A 19,617-nucleotide genomic window follows, 5' to 3' on the forward strand; every position below is an offset into this window, starting at 1 on the left:
TTAAAAAAGATGACATACTGTGTCATTTCAGAAGAAACTTGTGGATTCTGGAGCAACTCAGAAAATGGCTTAGCTTTCCCTATCTTTAAATATTTTCTCTCCTTAATTACTGGTGGCAGAAAACTAACATGTGGTGAGATTTGAAAAACCACAATTACCATATTAGCTAAGCAAGAGCAGATTTCCTTTCAGAGCTGTAACATATGAACCAAAAATAGCTAACACACAGATTAACAAATAGTTGTGTTGAAAAGAGCGAAGTCTTTCCACTTGACACTGTGTGAAGGTAAAGCAAAAAGCACCTGTAAAGAAGGCTGACTGATTGAAAGAAGCAGTGTTGAAAAGGTAAGTTGGACTAGGTACCTTGTGGTAAATTTGGAATTCATTAAACAGTGAATTCTTCAGCTTCTGAAGTATTGTTATTTATGCTGGATATTGAAAACATTACAGACTAAAAGCACAAGATACATTTAAATTAGAAAACACCTGATAATGGAACAAAGTGAGCAACAGTTTTTGTAAAGGATCAGCCTCTGATTTATCTTTAATTAAGCATTAAAAATCTGATGTATATTTTGATGACTTTCATTCCATGAAAATATGTTGGTAATATTCAGTTTCCTCACAGGCTAATCTTGGTATTCCAAAGGTAAGTTGTTGTCTGAGAGAGATGTTGGAAGCTGTTACTAGAAGTGCTTGTCTGAATATGTATTACAATCATGACAGACTTGGTGATTTGAAGTCATAGATGGTTTTGTAATGGAGAGGGATTTTCTGCTTCTGTTAGTCATTATAATTATGAGTGCCATGTGTTACAATTGTCTTTGTGCAATGAAGACAATGCACAAAGGTTGTAGAGATCCATCTCTTCACTCCCCAATTTATGAGAAAGAAACACAAGAAATGTTTCAATGAAATATCCCACAATGACATGTCAGCAAATTACGCTACCAACAAAATGTGTTCCTACTCTGAATTTGCTACTTTTAACAGGGTTTGAGCCCTTGTTTCGAACTGTCAGAGACTGTGAACAGGAATCTGGTTTTCTTCACACAGGTCTTACAGAAAGTGAGTTTTCTGTAAACAGGATTGAGGCTGCTATATATAGCTATGTTACTACAAAGAGTATATGCACATCAGTTTAACAGGAGTAAATGTACTGTGCCTTGCAGCACTTGAGGGATAGGAGATTTCAAAATGAAGCTTGTGTTTTCTTTCTAAGAAGGTCCAGAAAGTACCTTCCAAACCTCAAGTTAATTTAAAGATTTCCATTATTGCAATTTGACATGCAAATAACAAGTTAGCAAACCAGCACAAAAATGCAGTTAAAAGGAAAGTCAAAGCCCCTTTCAGGAAAAGTTCAAAGGATGGCCTGAAAACCTGGGAAGTTTTAATGATGGAAATTGTTATGAACTATAAAATTATAAGTAAAGAGTGGGGAGTACGTCTATATTGTGATTAAGGATGTCTTGTGGGATTCACAAGGACTGCTGTCTTGACCTCTTTGTCTCTGCACTGAAACTCCCACATCTTCTTTCCTCCATGTTACCAGGCTTTATAAAACCATTTTCAAGTGCTTAGCTATGTTACGGATTTAATAACAACCTGCTCCTGATCTGTGATGGCAGGGAGTGGTTTAGTCCAAACAGTGATAAGGAGGCCAAATTAATCTTATAGTGACCCTGATGAAATTGTTTGAGTCACAGATAGATTTCACACTTTTTTGCTTTGTATGCAACAAACAGTGAAGATTGCTGCTCAGCAATAACAATCAAAACATGCTTTCACCACATATGCGTGCACATTTTGGTAAAACAATACTCATTTCAGGGCTTTCAGGTATCTCTATGCTGCTCCATGCACATGTATTTGGTAATAGCTGAAGTCTTGGATCCTGTGAAAATGGGCCATTGAGAAAATGACATGTGCCTGCTTAGATATTATGAACCATTACAACATGGTGTTTTAAATGTACCAGTTCTCCTTTTGACAGCAGGCAGTATTTTGTTCCATTCACTGGGTGTGGTCAGGGGAAAGGCGCACCAAAATTAAGCTGGTAGGGAGCCACTGCTACTGTGATATGCTCTGTTTAGGAAAAAAGTGAGTGAGCAGAACATCTGTCGTCCTGCATTTCTTTAGGTCCAGTGCTCTATTAATATAATCATATCTTAGAATTTTACAAGGCTGTCTGTATTTATGCCATTTTACCTTTTTATTTTCTTTTTTTTCCCCCTTCCTGCTAATGCAAACATCTAAGTTGTGTTCAAACCCAGGTCTGGAAAAGAAACATTTCTAGGTTTTAAAATTCAGGAACCATGAAATTAAATTAAAATTAGTTCCAACTAACTTAGCAACAGACTTGAACAGCATAAACATGAATGGTAAATGCTTGTGCCAAACAGGCAAATGCAACCACCTTTTACTTATCTACCTGCATTTGCACATTTTGTGTTTGCAGATCTGGACAAACATTTGGGTTGTATGCACCCTGACATATAACAGATTACTACTTTTTTTCTTCTAAAACAGCTGCTAATCAATTTGGTAATTATTACTCATCTCATTTCACAGTTTTAGTCTAAGCAGACTTGTTGATTTAAATGATTGATCTTGAAACTACTCATCTGCACGACATTAAGTGCACCCTTTGCAAAACCATCATAAGGACATTTCTGAGCAAAATGATAATTAACACCCTGCTTATTATGATTCTGATTCTAGCTTGATCATTTTAAGAATAATGTCATTACATAGGAAGACTAATAAATAAATTAATAACATATTTGCCTCCAGCTTGAATATTTTCAGCACAGCAACATTTTTCTTTACATGAAAAACCAGGTTATTGCTGTTGCTTGTGAGAAGGAAGTGGTGGTTATTTCAATCTATCTCTGTACCTTTAACTAATGCTGTTATTTCTTGTTTTCTAAATTAGAGTGTACTCTTGTTGAGGCTGATGGTAAATGTGCTTGAGGAAGCCAAAAGAATCACACATTCTCTTTCATCTGGCCTTCAGACTATTTTCAAATCGGGTAAGTACTAAAATAAAACAGGTAATCTATAATCCGTGTATATGTCTGGCAAATATATTAAACTGAACATGTAAGTGGGATTCTACTTACAAGGATGGACTACTCTTAAAAGTAATTAATGACTGAATTATTTTCTTCATAGAATTCTGTCCAGGTCTGTATTTATTCATTGTGTTTTGTTTGTATAATTCAAATAGTATATTTGCTCTTAAGATTGCAGTTTAGTCTTATGTTTGAATACTTGCACACTGCTTTCATGGTGAAAAGAAATGTGATGATGTGGATAAAGTGGAAAAAATACTAAGCTCAAAAATTCAAGGCTTATATATTTAATATTCAGAACATAGGTGTTTTTGAGTGCACATGCAGAGACATGTACTACCCATATGTAGGACATAACCAATGTTAGGACACACCACCTTATATATATATATATCTGAAAAATTATTTTTATATTTACCTAATACATTAATGCTAAATAAAGATGTAAATATTCAGATTATAAATTATAAAGGTGCCTACTGAAACACTGTTAGAAAGATTTAAGTTGAAAAGTACATTGTGTTTACAAGAGTTATGATTCAACTTCCTCAGCAGCCAGTGCATCTTTTTAAAAACTTCTGCGAATGCTGTTTCAGATTCAGAAAAGGAAGTCAGTTCAAGAGATTTAAATCGTTCTAAATCTGATCTCTGCAATTCTGATTTCATTTTGAGTCCTTTGCTACAACTCTCATATTGACCATCCTCAGGAAGCTTCTGCTGGACAGTAGAAGTATTTTTGTGAATAAATGTGTGGCTGGTGGTGCCTTTTTGAATTCCTGTAGGATCAGGGAGAATATGCAGCTCTCCTGCGATGAGTAGTTGTTGTTCCCCATATGATCTCTGCTGAGCTCTTCTGCAAACTAGAGAGCCTTTTCTTAGTGATCATCTGAAGAGAGCTCCCTTCTTAGCCATTCTTGCAGGCTGTAGGAAATACCCATGGCTCCCTTTCTTCTAAATGACCTCACCCAACCACCTTCCTTCTGTATGTTATGCTCATGTTTCAGGGTGACTTTGTCTGAGTGGAATGAAGAATGACTTTTAGATAGAAGATATGCTGTCAGACTCTCTTTGTATGTTTTAACCATGTAGGTCTTAAAAAGACATGAATGGCAGACACCCAGAATGGCATTTTTCTCTCAATGATAAAATAACAGTTTCTAAAATAATAACCTAGACAAGTACCCCTTTAATTCTGTCCATCTGAAGAATTACTGTAGCTGCCAAGTACAAAGGGTAACAGAAACAGCAAGCAAGGTCTCAAGTGTGTGGCTGGATGAGATCAGAAAGTGTAAAGCAGTGGACAGTGACTAAAATAGTGCAAAGATGGGCTAAGGGACCACAGCCCCTGGTTAATTGCATAACTTTCCTGCTTGCCCTATACATCTCTGCACTTCTGAGAGACACCTTTAAGTTGTTTGAGATTTGCTTCAGAAGGTGTTCAAGCACTTTCAGGCTGTCATATTTCTGCATCTTCTAAAAATCAGCTTTGAAAAGCCAGCAGACAAAGCCGGAGATATAGTTAAAGATTTCTTTAAAGGGCAGGAAATCCAGATAAACTGTGATGCCTTTGCTACATTGTAGAGTTCAGGTCTTTACCCAGCTGCAGCCCTCCGTCATGAGCCAGCATCCCCACATGAGTCATCCTCATTATGCTTTTGGAGAGGGTTCTGTCCTTTCCCTCCCCCAATTTCCCCATTGTATCTGGACTTCATCTGCTCCATTTTTACAAATTCTCTCTCTCATTTTCAACATTAGGTAATTCCCAAACAAGAAGGTTTTGGTTTTGTAGACTTAAAGCTGACCCATGTGCTCTTCTCAATTTGTAACACAGCAAAAAGCAGAAAAACTCTAGACAAAACTGTCCTTCACAGCCTTGACAAATATGGGACCTCATGTCATCCTGTCCCTGAAATTACTGCCTTGCTGATAGGTGCGGTTCTCTGACAACAGTTAATGGAAAGAAGGGCTGAACTCTTGCAAGGGGAGTCTGAGGAATGAAATCTCCTGGCTATGAGCTCCTGTGTGAGGCTGAACAAATTATTTAAGCCCAGCTTCCTGTGTATGGTCACCAATGGTGTGTTCCCCATTTTATTTTCTGTGACTTTAGACTCTGTGATCTGTTTTGCAGAAGTATGATCCTGGATGCCATCAGTCAATGAATTTAATCCTTTACCAGCTGAAGTCCTTCATAATTTTAAGTACTCTTAGAAGTGATGTTGAGAGGGATACATGTCTCAAACTGATCATCTTAAGTGGATACTTAGCTCTAATGACTCAGATTCTCCCTTTTAAATAAAGGTGGTAATACTTCTTCACCACAGGGCGTTGTGCAAATTAAGTAAACCCAATCTGTAAAACAGTTAGGTATCACAGTGATAAAGAAAAAAATTTTTTTCATAGGGTGCTGTCGGAACTGCACACTGAACACTGCACAGTAAGTCTGTGCACTGAACAGAGACAAAACATCAGTGCTCGGTCTGTTCATACATTGTGTACTATCCTTTGCACTATAAGAAGTTCTGTTCTGTTGCTCTTCTATTACTTCACTAGTGTAATAAAAAGGACAGATAATGTTACGTTGAAAGCGCTGAGACCCTGATAAAGTGTCAGAGTGGAAAAAAAGGGTAAATTGTTGCATCACTTTTATGAAGTGTACTAAGGGAGTGCTGTTTATTTTTTCCATATTTTCCTCAATACACAGATTGCCATTGTCATACAGAAACTCCCAAAATAAAATTTAATTTATTCTAATTTCTAGTGTGCAAATCAATGTGAAGTAGCGGTCACATATTCTCATATGTAATTTATTAGCCTATGAATAAACATTCAATATATAAGTCTGTGCTGTTAATAATACTGATAAAAACTATTCATTTTCTACAACTACATTTTCTACTACATTTTGTAGAGATGTGTGATTTCTTAACATGCTCCAGTGATGAGGTTGTGTTTTGAACAGGTTTTATTTCCAATTTTGTTTTTCTACTTGCTCACACTTTTTGCACTGGTTTTCTGGTCCAATCTACTTTATTTTGTTTTCAGAAATACTTGGGAAAATATTTTAAGATCCTTCTGGACATATTTTTCTGAGAAGTGTACTGCCAAAATGAATTTTGTAAGTACCTAATTTATAAACTATGTTAGCATATCAATAAAGCAATGACTCTGTAAGACCCAGTTTCTTGAGACTGTAGATCCAAACACTGTAATTTCACGAGTGAAAATCTGAAGAGATGCTTCTGACAGCAGACTTTGCTGTCAAAGCACACTGTTTATTGGATTTTCACTACAGGTGTGGTGTTTGGGATGCAGGTGAATGTGTCTCAGACTAGCTATCATAGATTGCCTCTCTAGTTGAGTAGAGAGAAGCAATCATTTTTGGGCTTGATTTAATCAAGCTACATTAGTATGAAATGCATAGTATCCTAGAAAGGCCTTTTTGCCTTGTGTGATGGTAAAGGAAGACTAGACCCCTAATTCAAATTCAGACTTTTACACTGTAGATTCTTCTGTGACAGCAGACTTGTCCTTTCTGCACAATGCATTTAAATATGGCCTTTGGGACATTCAAAAGGATTATTTCCACATTCGCATTTTAAGTATGATTTTATGAAATTTCCTAGATAGTTCTTACAAGTCTTGTCTGTAGAGTTAAATGCATTTGTAATTGGAATGTGTGGTCAGTTATCTATCATGTTTCTACCATACAGGGATTAAAGATTAACATCTGTGTGTTAACTGGTGTTCTCCTTTTTGACAGACAGACCCTCGATCCACAGATTACCCCTATTATGCAGACTATGCTTCTCTGATCATGCCACCTTGTTCTAAGCTGGAAGTCAGGAACTTCACAAAAGCATTTCTGCCAGTTGCATATTCATTGATTTGTATCATCGGCCTCTTTGGTAACATTTTTGTGGTGATCACTTTCGCTTTATATGAAAGAGCTAAGTCCATGACTGATGTGTACCTCTTCAACATGGCCATAGCAGACATACTGTTTGTTCTTACTCTTCCACTGTGGGCAGTGAATTACGCTGCTGATGAATGGACTTTTGGTGATTTAATTTGCAAAATGACTAGAGGCATCTATGCAATCAACTTCAGCTGTGGCATGCTGCTTTTGGTCTTTATCAGTGTGGACCGGTACATTGCTATCGTACAGGCAACAAAGTCTTTTAAACTCAGGGCAAGGACTCTTGCACATAGTAAACTCATTTGTTTGGCTGTGTGGATATCATCAATTTTAATCTCTAGTCCCTCTTTTCTGTACAGTGAAAGTTACAGCTTCTCCATGAATGAAACCAAAGAGATTTGTGATCACAGATCTGCCAGAATGTCTGAAAGCACAATGCTGAAATCGTTGCTGCTATGGCTACAAGTTTCATTTGGATTTTTTATACCTTTCATATTCATGGTTTTTTGCTACACCTTCATTGTCAAATCCTTACAACAAGCTCAGAATTCCAAAAGAAACAAAGCTATTCGTGTGATTGTATTAATTGTAGCTGTTTTCCTAGTTTGCCAGGTACCTTATAACATTGTTCTTCTCATAACAGCTGTCAACATGGGCAAAATTGACAAATCTTGTGACAATGACAAGATAATGGCTTATGCAAAATACACCACTGAAGCCATAGCATTTTTACACTGTTGTGTGAACCCTGTGCTCTATGCGTTTATTGGAGTGAAGTTCAGAAGTTATTTTGTGAAGCTAATGAAGGACCTATGGTGCAAGAGACACAAGAAAGACAATAAACGTAGTTCAAGGACAAACTCTGATACTTATCATTCAAGACAGACTAGTGAAATTCTGACTGACAATGGATCATCTTTTACTATATAATACAATTTGAACAACATCAGTACTGAAGGACTCTTCTCACCAAGAAACCCAAACCAATGTCACTGTGCATGTGACAGCAAATCATCTGAGCTTCTCTGTGCCTCTAAATGAGATCCAATGATCTATACCTCCTTTTAGGAAATTAGTTTAGATAAAGGAATAATACTGTTCTGTGTAAACCTAAAGCCTTATTCACTTAATGCTCTTCTAAACTACATCCTCTTAGAATTATAAAGAAAGTGAAGTGTAAAGAGGAACCCTCATCATTGTGTAAGGAAAAATTGCATCTAATCTGTCCTACAACACTGAAATATCCTCAAAATAAGAAAATTAATAAGGTTATATCTAGGCTCTTTCTTACATTTATGTCGTTTCTGTTGATTACTTCTGCCTGGAAATCCTAGTGAAGTGTAGCTCTCCACTGTGCTTATATTGCAGACAGGTCACATTGTGACAATACTAACCCCAAAGAGATGGCATTTGAGCAAAGCACAACAAGGAATGCAAACTGCAAAATGAAAAAACAAGCTCAGGACTGCTGACAGAGCTGGGTGCTTGGTCTTGAACAGCTTGCCCAGTGCTATTCTGAACAGAGAGTGAAGCTCTGCTAGAGTTTCCTCTCATTGTCTGGCACAGGATTCAGATGCTGGAATCCAACAAAGCTGATTACCTGATGAATATGTCTTTGTGAAAAGTTGCCTCTTTCTAGCTGAAATTCACACTCAGTTTTTTAAAAGGCAGCTAACTGGATAAAACTGCAGTTGTTCCAACACAATTTGTTGGCATGTGATTGGTGACATAATATGAAGAATTTCTTTGTATTTAGCTACCGCTAGCAAAGATTCCTTAGGAATGCATTTACTGGCTCAAATATGCATATATATAGTTTCAGAAATTAGTTTGAAGTTATTGTCTAAAAAAAGTGCAGAATCTGACTTAATTCAGCCAAAATTTTAAGCTGAGTCAGTATTTGACTCACTATGAATATAAGAATATTTCTAATAAATGCAATTAATTTTACCCAGCCTTACTCTTCAGCAAATCCTCATTGAGTGAGCTTTACTACTGTTGCAGTCACTGTGGGACAGTGAGGTAGACAGAAGCAGGAGCTGAATATCCCTTGAGGAAATTATTAATAGGGCACATGAAACTAGTACTGCCTTGGCTGGTACAATCCATCCTTGTTTCCACTGCAGGGATTTTTAAACATCAGTATCAGATATGATAAAGATTGCATATATTTATCCTAGCTGAATAGCAATTTTGAAAAAATATGATAGAAAATTATGTAAATACTGGTGCATGCATTTGCTGTACATAGCAATGAAGATTTTCTGGAAGAGAAGTCAGCAAATAAAAGTTGTAACTGAAAAGGAAAAAAATCTCCTTATATCTCAGTTCCTTGCTATGAAATATTCTTTTACCCCCTGCAAAATCTGTCATATCTGAACAGTCTGTCCATCATGGGCTCCCTGAGGGAGTGTGCCCCAGGGTGGGAAGTTCAGAGCTGCAGAAACTCCCAAGGCTCCAAAGTGTATCCCCCCACATCCTGCCACCCCACTACCATGCCTGCACTGGCCTTCAGCCGCTGAACAACCCAAACACTGCCCCAATGGGGTTAAGGGGCCAGACAGCAGCCAAGGGATTGTCACTGACCAGGCACTGTCACTGTCCCAGTGGTCACCTGTGGTGACTTACTGATGGACCCTAGAAGAAGGCAGGGAAACTGTGCCATACTCTTCCTGAAGTGGTTAGTGGAAAGAGCACCCTCCCTCTGCGGGGAGGGCAGAGAAAGAGAACAAAGCAGGGTCTTGCTTTGAAGAAGCAGGAAGACTCTTCTGCAGAGAGAGGGGTCAGCCTGGGGCCTCACAGGTCGTCAGTCCCTCATAACTGTGAGGGACCCAGGCAAGCTGGAAGGGATGGTGTGGGACAGCTGCCTCAGGCAGGAGCGGCACAGCTTTTGGATTGTGTGAGGGTAAAATGCTCGCTGAATGCATACGGGAGAGAAGTCCTGCTGAGTGAATAGGAGCATGGTACACATGTGGGACCAGAACAGCACTCGGAGCACGAATTGTGCTGGTGCCAAGGCCTTGCCAAAAGTCCTGCTTGAGGTGCAGCCAAAATCTTGATTGCCATGAATGAATGCTTTATCCCTAGGAAAGATGGGGCTAGAGGACAGGGTGGATTCCTGTGATGGTTTAACATGTTTGGCTGCCAAGCATCCACCAAAGCTTCTGTATCATTCCCCTCTGCAACTGGGTAGGGGAGACAAAATGTAATGAAAGGCTCATGAGTTCATATAAGAGCAGGGAGAGATCACTCACTGATTGCTATGATGGTACCTGAAGAAGTTAATTGGACTTATTACCAGTCAAAATCAGAGTAAGATAATGAAAAATACAACAGATCTTAAAAACACCTGACCCATCTTCCTCCCCATATGGAACTTTGTTCCTGATTCATTACTTCCTTCCCCACAACTAGCAGTGACACGGGAATGGGGATTACAGGCAGTTCATCATGTGTTGTTTCTGCCACCACTTCCTCCTCAGGAAGAGGAATCCTTCCCCTGCCCTAGCCTGGAGTCCCTCACACAGAAGACAGTCTTCCATGAATTCCTTTAGCATGAGTTCTTTCCACAGGCTGCAGTTCTTCACAAACTGCTCCAGTGTGGGTCCTTTTCTATGGCTTACAGTTCTTCAAGAAAAAGCTGCTCCAGCGTGGGTTCTCTGTGAGGTCACAAGTCCTTCGAAGAAACCAGGCAGCACGGACTCCTCTCGCCACAGTGTCACAGGTTCTGCCAGGAGCCTGCTCCAGGGCTTCCCACAGAGTCACAAAGTCGCAACCTTTTTCCAAGCATACACCTGTTTTCATGTGAGGCTCCCCCAGGGTCTAGAGGTGGATCTCTGAGCCCCTGTGGAACTCTGAAGGTTACAGGGAGACAGCCTGCCTCACCATGATCTTCATCATGAGCTGCAAAAGTATCTCTTCCCCGGTGCCTGGAGAACCTTCTCCCCCTCCTTTGCTGGCCTTGCTGTCTGCAGTGTTGGTTCTCTCACGTATTCTCAATTCTGTCTTCTCTGTCTCTGCAATTACTTCTGTACCAATAACTTTTCTTTCCTTATTTAGCATTACTATCACGGCTGATGGGCTCAGGCTTGGTCAGAAGTGGGTCCATCTTGGAGGAGCTGGCTGACATTGGCTCTGTTGGACATGGGAGAAGCTTCTAGCATTTTCTCAGAGTAGGCATCCTTAAAGCTCCCCCACTACCAAAACCTGACCACACAAACTCAATATATCTCCCAAGGGGCTGCTGTGCAGGGAGAACCACAGTTCCAGCCAGTGGGATGCTGGCCTTTTTACATACACTTTGAGTGTAACTACAGGATGGAAGGGTGGGTCGGTAGAAATTTAATTTAGATATAATACCTTCTTGATATTTTTTGTGAAACATACCATAAGGTAAAAGAGAAAGACCAGTTCAGAGCAAAAGCAGTGGAAGAGAAGGATTCCTCTGCTCAATGTCCAGAAGAAGATGGCCATAGTGGCAGACTGGCCAGTGGATGTGGCTGATGGGCCCTTAGATATTCCATCATTCCTTTGGTGGCCATGTCAGCAGAACCAACTCATGAGCTGGGGCTGATATTGGTAGCTCAAGTCACAAAAAGAGTACAGATTTAGAGGAGCCTTGGAACTCAATGTTTATTTTAATGCTTATAGAGCAACATTTCAAAGTTTATTATGTTTTATTATGATTTTTACTATGTTTTATTATGATTTTCTCCTTGTTGTCATAGCTGTGTATGACAAACATATGGTAAGGTTTTCTTTTTCATTGCAGATATTCCATCTGGGATTTTTGGAAAGATAAGATTTGTTCTTCCACAGGTTCTTTTTTCCCACCACATTTAAAGAGAGAAGGACATATGCAGGGTTGCATCATGTCTTGCACAGAGAAGATGCGGCTGATAAGATTTGAGAAGCTGATTCATATCTTCCTCCAGCTGGGGACTGGGGCTAGGTTGTGGTATTGGCTGGACATACAAGGTGTCTCTTGTTGGCAGGTTCCATAGGTTCCATTCTGCTTTAGGTGGCCCTGCTTGGTGCTTCCTGTTCTAGCAATTCAGAAGGACGTAGGTCATCAGTGCACACTGCTAAATATATAAAGTCAGTGCAGACAGTCTAAAGCTAAATCTGTTTTCTGATATCTATGACCATGAAAATGGACCTGATTTATTATTCTTCTCCCCACAATAAATGACAACTTTCTTCACAGGGGAAATTTAAATTTCATGTGGTGTCTCTTCTATTTATATATTACATTTCTTAGAAGAGTGATTATTATGAATTGGTGAGCCTGCAAGACACTCAAAGTGGACATGCTTTCAGAGCCATCTGTACCTTTCTTCTAGCAAGGAAAGGCAAAGGAAAGAAAATTAAAACTATACACCAAGGTAGATAGCATTTGATGATGATTAGTGGAAACTGAAGAGAAACTTGAAAAAAACAGTCTAGAAAACAACATCTTGCTATGGGAGGTTATTAGTGATGGTTAAGTACATAACAGATATAACTCTGCTTTGGATCTTTGTAGGGCAATCTTGTTATTTATAATTGTGGAAATTCTGGGGAAATTTTGTTGCTACAGAATAGCAAGAGATGGTATTTGTAGCTTTAAAAATTTGGACAAAATTGAAAACAAAGTTTCAGATTAAGTGAAAATGATAACAGTTTCAAATTGTCAAAACAGTTTGTCTCACGAAGCATCTAAAATATTTTGACATTTCTGGTTAGTTTTCAGATACTATAACAAATAGCAAGGAAATGATTTCACAAAACCACTGAAAGTGGTTCCTAACCTACTGTTTTTATGCTACTGCCAAGTAATCAGGGTATTCTCTCCAACCACCTCCTATGGCAGGGGGTCCCAATTCTCTGTTACCCCTTGCGAGTTAAGGGCTCATAGCTTCTTTGAAAAAAATCCATGCAAAGTACAGCTAAAAAAAGGTGAAAATTTCGCCATCAAATTCTCCTACATCAGTAGATCTTACTTCTCTTCTTCATGTCCTTCAGGCTGAAGAGGAAATTAAATTACACCTCCTCTAGTCTGTAGGAATGACACAAGACCTGGTGGTAACGATGTAACCACTGAGCAGTGTTGTTCTTTTCACCACTTGGAGCATAGCTCAGTTCCTTTTATGATGAGTTCCTTAAAATAATTCTTCATTTTTGGTTGAATGAACTTCATTGTCTAACATAAGTCAAAAAGTATCTAAGTTTTATTTACTCTAGAAAACATAATCTACTAATTAAAAAAGCTATTTTAAAGGTAAAAATTCTTATCCACCAAGTCAGGGCCGCCTTCCCCACAAACTGAAAAACCAATTGCCTGTACAAATTTGTATCTGATATTCATAGTCAGTTTTCTTTTAATTTATGATATCATGTAACCCAACTGTAAATACTGATGCACCTTTCATATTTCTAATGAAATCTTCATCTTTCATTTACATGTACTGCCTTTTTGTTAGAAATAGATATTGAATTATTATAAATTATATTATCAATTTGGTCTATATATATTAGACTCAGCTAAACAAGTGAAATTAATATTCTTCTACCAAATGTCTTTGAAGCTCTTATTTCATTTTACTGTAGCTTCATCATTCCCAGATATTTATTAAAATCAATACAAATTGATGTAATAATATTTATAATACGTATTTAGTCTGTAACAACTGGATGAATTTATGAATTTGTGATTCACTCAGGATTAGAAGTAGATGCCATGGTATAAAACAACTGAGTCAATTATATGGTATCACCTAGTTCAGAAACAGAAAAGTGCTCCAATTTAAAAAAATTCTCCAAGTCTTTGTTGCTGTCTTCTTGATGCAAGTGTGGATGCTTGAATGTATTTGGAAACCATTTGGGCTTTTTAGCCCCAAACTCAGCATTCATTTTGAGTTTAGTAGGTAGTAGGATATAAAAAATTACCAATGTTCCTTGAGTACAAACTTTTGAAATTTCACATATAATATCATAACTGGTTGTGAGACACTGCTACTTTCTTAAGAATCCCTGAAGATTTGTTCAGAGAGCACACTTTTTTTTTTTAGGCCTAAAATTATTTTCATACCTTCATTTTAAAAAATCATCTGTTTGCTTTGATTTTAGTTTATTTGCACACGCAGACTGGTGCAAGATTTCCCTCTGGTGGTTACAACATGCACAAAGTGTTTGGAAGTGTAATGTCATATCTGTACTGTCTTAGAGTTTTGTCATTTTACATCAAAAGGATGCACACTTATGTCAGACCTTAAATAGATGTTATTAGTTTGTAGATGTGATGAAAAGTTCTGTACAGCTTGCATGAAGAGAATCATATTGCAGAGCACAATGTAGTCACATGCTTTACTTTTTCCTTGAGTCAGATCTTTTTTCATTGTGGGCTGGAGTTTTCTTTGTGTAACAGAGGATCTGAACTCAGTTGTAACAGCACTTATTGCCAGTTAGTTCAGCTTTCTCTATCGGATGTGAGAGTATTGTCCAGTAAGAAGAAATAATTCTTTTTCCTCATAGCAGATAGTAGTGTCTCCAGAGAATTAAATCTCTGCCCCTTTTTCACTTTACCTGTAGATTTCTGTTCTTCTAAGACACAAAAACATATAACAAAAGGGACAAAACATTTCAGGTCCATTTCAGACTCATTTGTTGACAGCTCTTTGGTGAATTCCTCTTCTGTTTAGGATTAATCTATAGAAATTAACAATAGGAGAGGAAGCTTGAAATCCATTCTCAAGCTGCCTTTAATTACTATTCTGTTTTGAGGTTAAATTATTACAGAGTCATAGAATGGGTAAGGATAGAAGGGGCCTCAGTGGTTCAGCTGGTCCAATCTCCCTGCTTATACTCAGTTAACAGTGCCTACTTGTTTTGTCTTAGGGAGTTACTGGTTTTGGGAGCACTGGCCAATAGGTAAGTTGATCCTTGTTCCACCCAGAAAATTCCACACGAACTTTATTGCCAGGGATTAAGCAGAACCATTGAAAAGAATTGCACTCACCTTGTGGCAGTCCACTGCATAGGCAAGTGTCTCTATACGTGGAGCTTTCCCTCCAGATTTATTTGTACATGGTACTGATGGCTTCTTCATAAACTCTGTGTAACCAAGAAGTATATTTATGAATATATTTATATATGTATTTATATATTAGGTATATATTTGTAGACTTGTGTACTGCTTCCTAATTTGTGAACTTCCAGGTCTTGTTTTCATCCAGCTTTTATCTTCCTTAAATTTCTTTGTCAGAGGTCCTAAACATCCTGCTGTTTCATATGTATTGGCTTTGCAGATCCCTTCCAGATCATTTCCTCTGTTGACAGCCCCTGACTAACTATACAGCAGGGTAGACTTCATGTGGTTTGTGACTGAGTTTTGCTCCTATTATATTAGCACTCATTATATTTTCTTCTTGGATATGAATGTATTTGAATACCAGAGGATTGCTAACATCTCACCATGTTAGTCTCATGGATACTAAGGATGTGGCAGCTTAGCCACTGCTCCACTCTGGGACAAAAAGTTGGCATCAGAAGCTTGGATAAGAAATGGGCAGTGAGAGAAATGTAGTACATATATCTAACAGGAGACCATAGGAAAAATGTAGGGTGTTTTTTAATTTCCAGAGAAACCTTTACTAGGACATGCTGACTGATCTTTATCTTCATGTAATTTGAGACGTTTTCAGAATGTTGATCATATTTAACAGGTTAAATCATCCTACAATTAATGGAGACATGGTGTAGAAATGAAGAAGAAAAAAGAAGTTCCAAACCAAATTGATTTGGAAGTTTGCCACTGTCACAATAACTCTGCTGTGCTGAAATTTGAATGGGCAGCATGCAAGGCAACAGAAATCTCACAATGGGAGATTTTACAGAGGCCAAGATAAATTACATGTAATTCAAGCACCCTAGAGTATTCTAAATGGTAGACAGTAAATGAGCCTCACTTAAATGAGAGTAGCTCATGTCAACTGAATTATTATACTGCACTGTGGATATTGTTACTAAGTTGTTAGTAGTGTACATTCAAAACTAGTAAACAAATCACAGTAACAAGTACTAATTCAGGAAGAGCAAGCCCTCAATCAATCCCCTGTTGCAGACAGGGGAAGTCATGAGCTCAGCCTGAAACTGCTTATCCTAAAAGCCACAAGGAAGTATTGGATAAGGTACCGAGTACTTTACTCAGGACAAAGCTGAGTTTGGAAGTCACACCACTGTTACATGCTTGAGCGGGCTGTTTGGGGAAGACAGCTGTCCATGCTGCCAGCACCTGGGTGAAAAGGAGGGATTTAAAAAAATTAGAGAGAAAAATGAGTGTATGCTGTGCTTTGTAGCTGCTTCTAAAGACTCTAGCTTGCTAAGCAGCTGGCAGCAACCTGCCAGGAGGGGACCTGCCATCCACTTGGAGACAGAATAAAAATGTTAGAAATGTCAATGTTAAGGTGCTCACACTTTGGATAAACATGTTGCAGCAGGCCAAGTTTGGCGAAGTTCAGCTAAGCTGTTCTCAGCTGGGAGTGAGGAACAGTGTCAGTGCACCATACAGGAAGGGCTCCAGTGCTGCTCCTCTTGACTTCGGTGGCATGATGGATATTCTAGTAGTAAATATTTAGACAAATAGCACGTGCAGAACTAGCCATAGATTAGAAATAATTTCCCACTCTTTGATGTCAGTAGTCACAGTATCACTGCAATGAATTTTTTCAGTTATCAAATAGCAGCTTTCAAATGCACCAGCCACTGTGGTCACATGGAGCAAATAACAGCTTTATACAAATAAATGTCTGTGTTCCTCACCTCAAATAAATTTGTGATTTCCTATTATGTAATAAAAAAATGCATATTGTATAAGAAGACTGAATCTCAAAGTGTAATGAAAAGCAGGCAAATATAAACTTATTGCAAACCCATTAATAACTTTAAAAAGCATTATCAATCTATGCATTCTCTAAATGTATTTGTCAGTCCATCTCTTATGACAAAAGACTTGAAGATTGTAATTAAATCTTAAATTTAATTAATTCTAGGAACCATCTGTAACTCCCTTTTTTTTAGTTGATACCAGTCTTGCTTTTCACTAAAATCACTATGAGATGTGAAATGCTAGATATTGCTCTGATATTACTGATAGCTCTGTTTTTCTCTATAAAAGCAGTTGGCTAGCTAAGAGTTATTGGGAATTATTCAGTACTATTAAAAGAAAATATTTAATGGGAATTTTGTGTTAATGTATAGCAGAGAACAGCCCCTCCCTGCCAGTCTGCCCTCACAGCAGAGATGCACCAGCCCTGTAATCATCTTTGTGGACCTTCTCTGGACTTGTTCCAACAGTCCATGTATGTCCATGTTATTTTTCATTGAGTCAGTTTAGACATGCCCTACAGCAGTTTATGTAAATTAATGCCAGACTTCATCTGGTTTATGTTATTGTTGGGTTTTATGTTGTATAAAATCATAGAATGAGTTAGGCTGGAAAGCACCTTAAAGTTCTAAACCTCCTGCCACGGGCTGGGATGCCACCCACCAGACCAGGTTTCTCAAATTTGCATCCAGCTTGGCCCTGAACCCTTCCATGGATGGGGTATCCACAGCTTTTCTGGGCAACCTGTCCCAGTGCCCCACCAAACTTAAATTATTTCTTCCTAATATCTAACCTGAAGCTTTTAAACCCTTTTATCTTAAAGCAAATTCCCCCTGTCCATCACTGTGTGCCCTTGTCCCTCTCCAGCTCTCATGCAGGCTCCTTTAAGGTACTGGAAGGCTTCTGTAAGGTCTCCCCTGGGAGCCTTCTTTAGGCTGAACAGCCCCTCCCTGCCAGTCTGCCCTCACAGCAGAGATGCACCAGCCCTGTAATCATCTTTGTGGACCTTCTCTGGACTTGTTCCAACAGTCCATGTATGTCCATGTTTACAGAAGGGCAATACAACACATGAAGCTGTTGCATACTTATTTGCATAAGTAGATAAAATAAAATAAAGTGTAATTTTGTTTTGGGGTTCTATGATTTTTCAACACAGAAGGATCAAGATCTTTTCCTGGATTGTTAGGTATCAGAGCAGTGAAAATGAAGAATGATAAATCATTCATCAGACTTTGGAGAATGCACTGAGTGCAGGATAAATCCGGCACGTCAATGCTTGGTGGATATTTTATATTCTGTACTATTTACAAAAAAATTGTCACCACTGATTTATGTCTCTTTTTTCTGTTTATCTATGTACCTTAAGTTTATGGCTGCTGCTTCACTGTTAATAATATGATATTAAAAAGCAAAAGAGCAATTTACAGATCATAACTTCTTGTTGTTTTCTCCAGTAGGGAAAAACTCGTGCAATTTATGCCTTTTTTTTTCTTTTTTTTTTTTTTCTTTATTCTTTTCCCCAGGGGAATTTGTGAGGTTTTAGCAGTATTAAAAGATCAGGCATTCATAGACATACTGACTTGGTTAACACTTCCAATTAACATATCAAATATTTTAAAATTACCAGGGTGGAAGGCCTGAAGGCCTTTTCTTATTTACTTTGTCTAATATTTATTAGACAACTGCCTGAGCTAAAACACGTTACTCTTTGTGACAGTTTTTAAATGAAAAAAAGTCTGTTAAAGCAGAAATTCTCCAGAAATGCTTCACAAGCCAATCATCAGCTCGTACCGCTGTTCCTTGCTTGCTCCTGCTGGCTGCCAAGGTAGTGGTGCCAAGCATCACTTCAGTACCATGCAGAACTGGTATTTCGGCCTCACAGGGAGCAGTTTGACCTATTTGGCCATATTTTCTGAGGAAATACTGTGTTTCCAGGAGCAGGAGTGTCTTCATGTAGTTTTGACTGAGAGGTAGAGACCAGGAAGGGCTCAGGGCTTTAGAGAACTTCTGTTTATTCAATAATCCCCTGACAACCAGAAACAAAGGGAAAGCAAACAGAGAAAAGGTTCATCACAGAGCCAGTTTTCGTGGTCAGTTTTTTATACAAACTAAAGTCAGATGCCAGCCTAGGTAGTTACCAGCCTAAACAATTTCTTAGTTATGAAATCTCATATGTTAAGAGTACATCCCCTGCTTTCCTGAACTTAAAATACATTAAATGGATGAAGAAGATAAATTATGATGGACAGTTACTGGAATTTCTTTTATTTTTGCTGGAATAAAAGCTGACAGTGTCACATTTGCCACTCAAACCTCCCTATCAATGTCAAGGTTGAAATACCTTTTCCTTGACGATGATGTCAAGAAAATTGCCTCACAGAATCCAGTTCTTCATAATGCCTTTCTTGAGGTGCCTAAAGAGAAGTACCTGTTGAGAGAGACTCTTGGAAAATGTTCCCTTTCCAGACCCCACCATTCTTAGTCTTGAGATTGTATTCCCTTCATTTATATTTTAGAGAAATCATGACCAGGACATGGAGTCTCCATGTACCTGGTACAAAATGTGTTGTCAGTGCGACAAGCCACAAACAGGCTTTTTATTTGTACCTTATCACAGACCATAACCTTTGTGCTGGCAGTTGACAACTGCTCACCATTTGAACTTGGAGACTATGAACAGTTTAGTGTTTTTGGGGGGGGCATGTGTTGTTTTCTATACTAAAAAAACCCCCCAAAAACAAAAAACAAACCAACAAAAAAAAACC

The 19,617-nt window shown here is 38.4% G+C and overlaps 1 protein-coding gene across 1 annotated transcript; it reads left to right on the forward strand.

The window, feature by feature from the left end:
* The first annotated feature begins 257 nt into the window (after window positions 1–257).
* On the forward strand, window positions 258–9,264 carry CCR6 (C-C motif chemokine receptor 6). The gene is made up of 4 exons (XM_039707299.1): window positions 258–345; window positions 2,936–3,032; window positions 6,117–6,189; window positions 6,835–9,264. The coding sequence occupies exons 3-4, from the start codon at window positions 6,181–6,183 to the stop codon at window positions 7,918–7,920; spliced, it is 1,095 nt and encodes a 364-aa protein (XP_039563233.1). The 5' UTR covers window positions 258–345; window positions 2,936–3,032; window positions 6,117–6,180; the 3' UTR covers window positions 7,921–9,264.
* The last annotated feature ends 10,353 nt before the right edge of the window (window positions 9,265–19,617 follow it).

The sequence above is a fragment of the Passer montanus genome, unplaced genomic scaffold, assembly GCF_014805655.1.
Source record: "Passer montanus isolate IOZ18808 unplaced genomic scaffold, ASM1480565v1 scaffold2, whole genome shotgun sequence".
Classification (NCBI taxonomy): domain Eukaryota; kingdom Metazoa; phylum Chordata; class Aves; order Passeriformes; family Passeridae; genus Passer; species Passer montanus.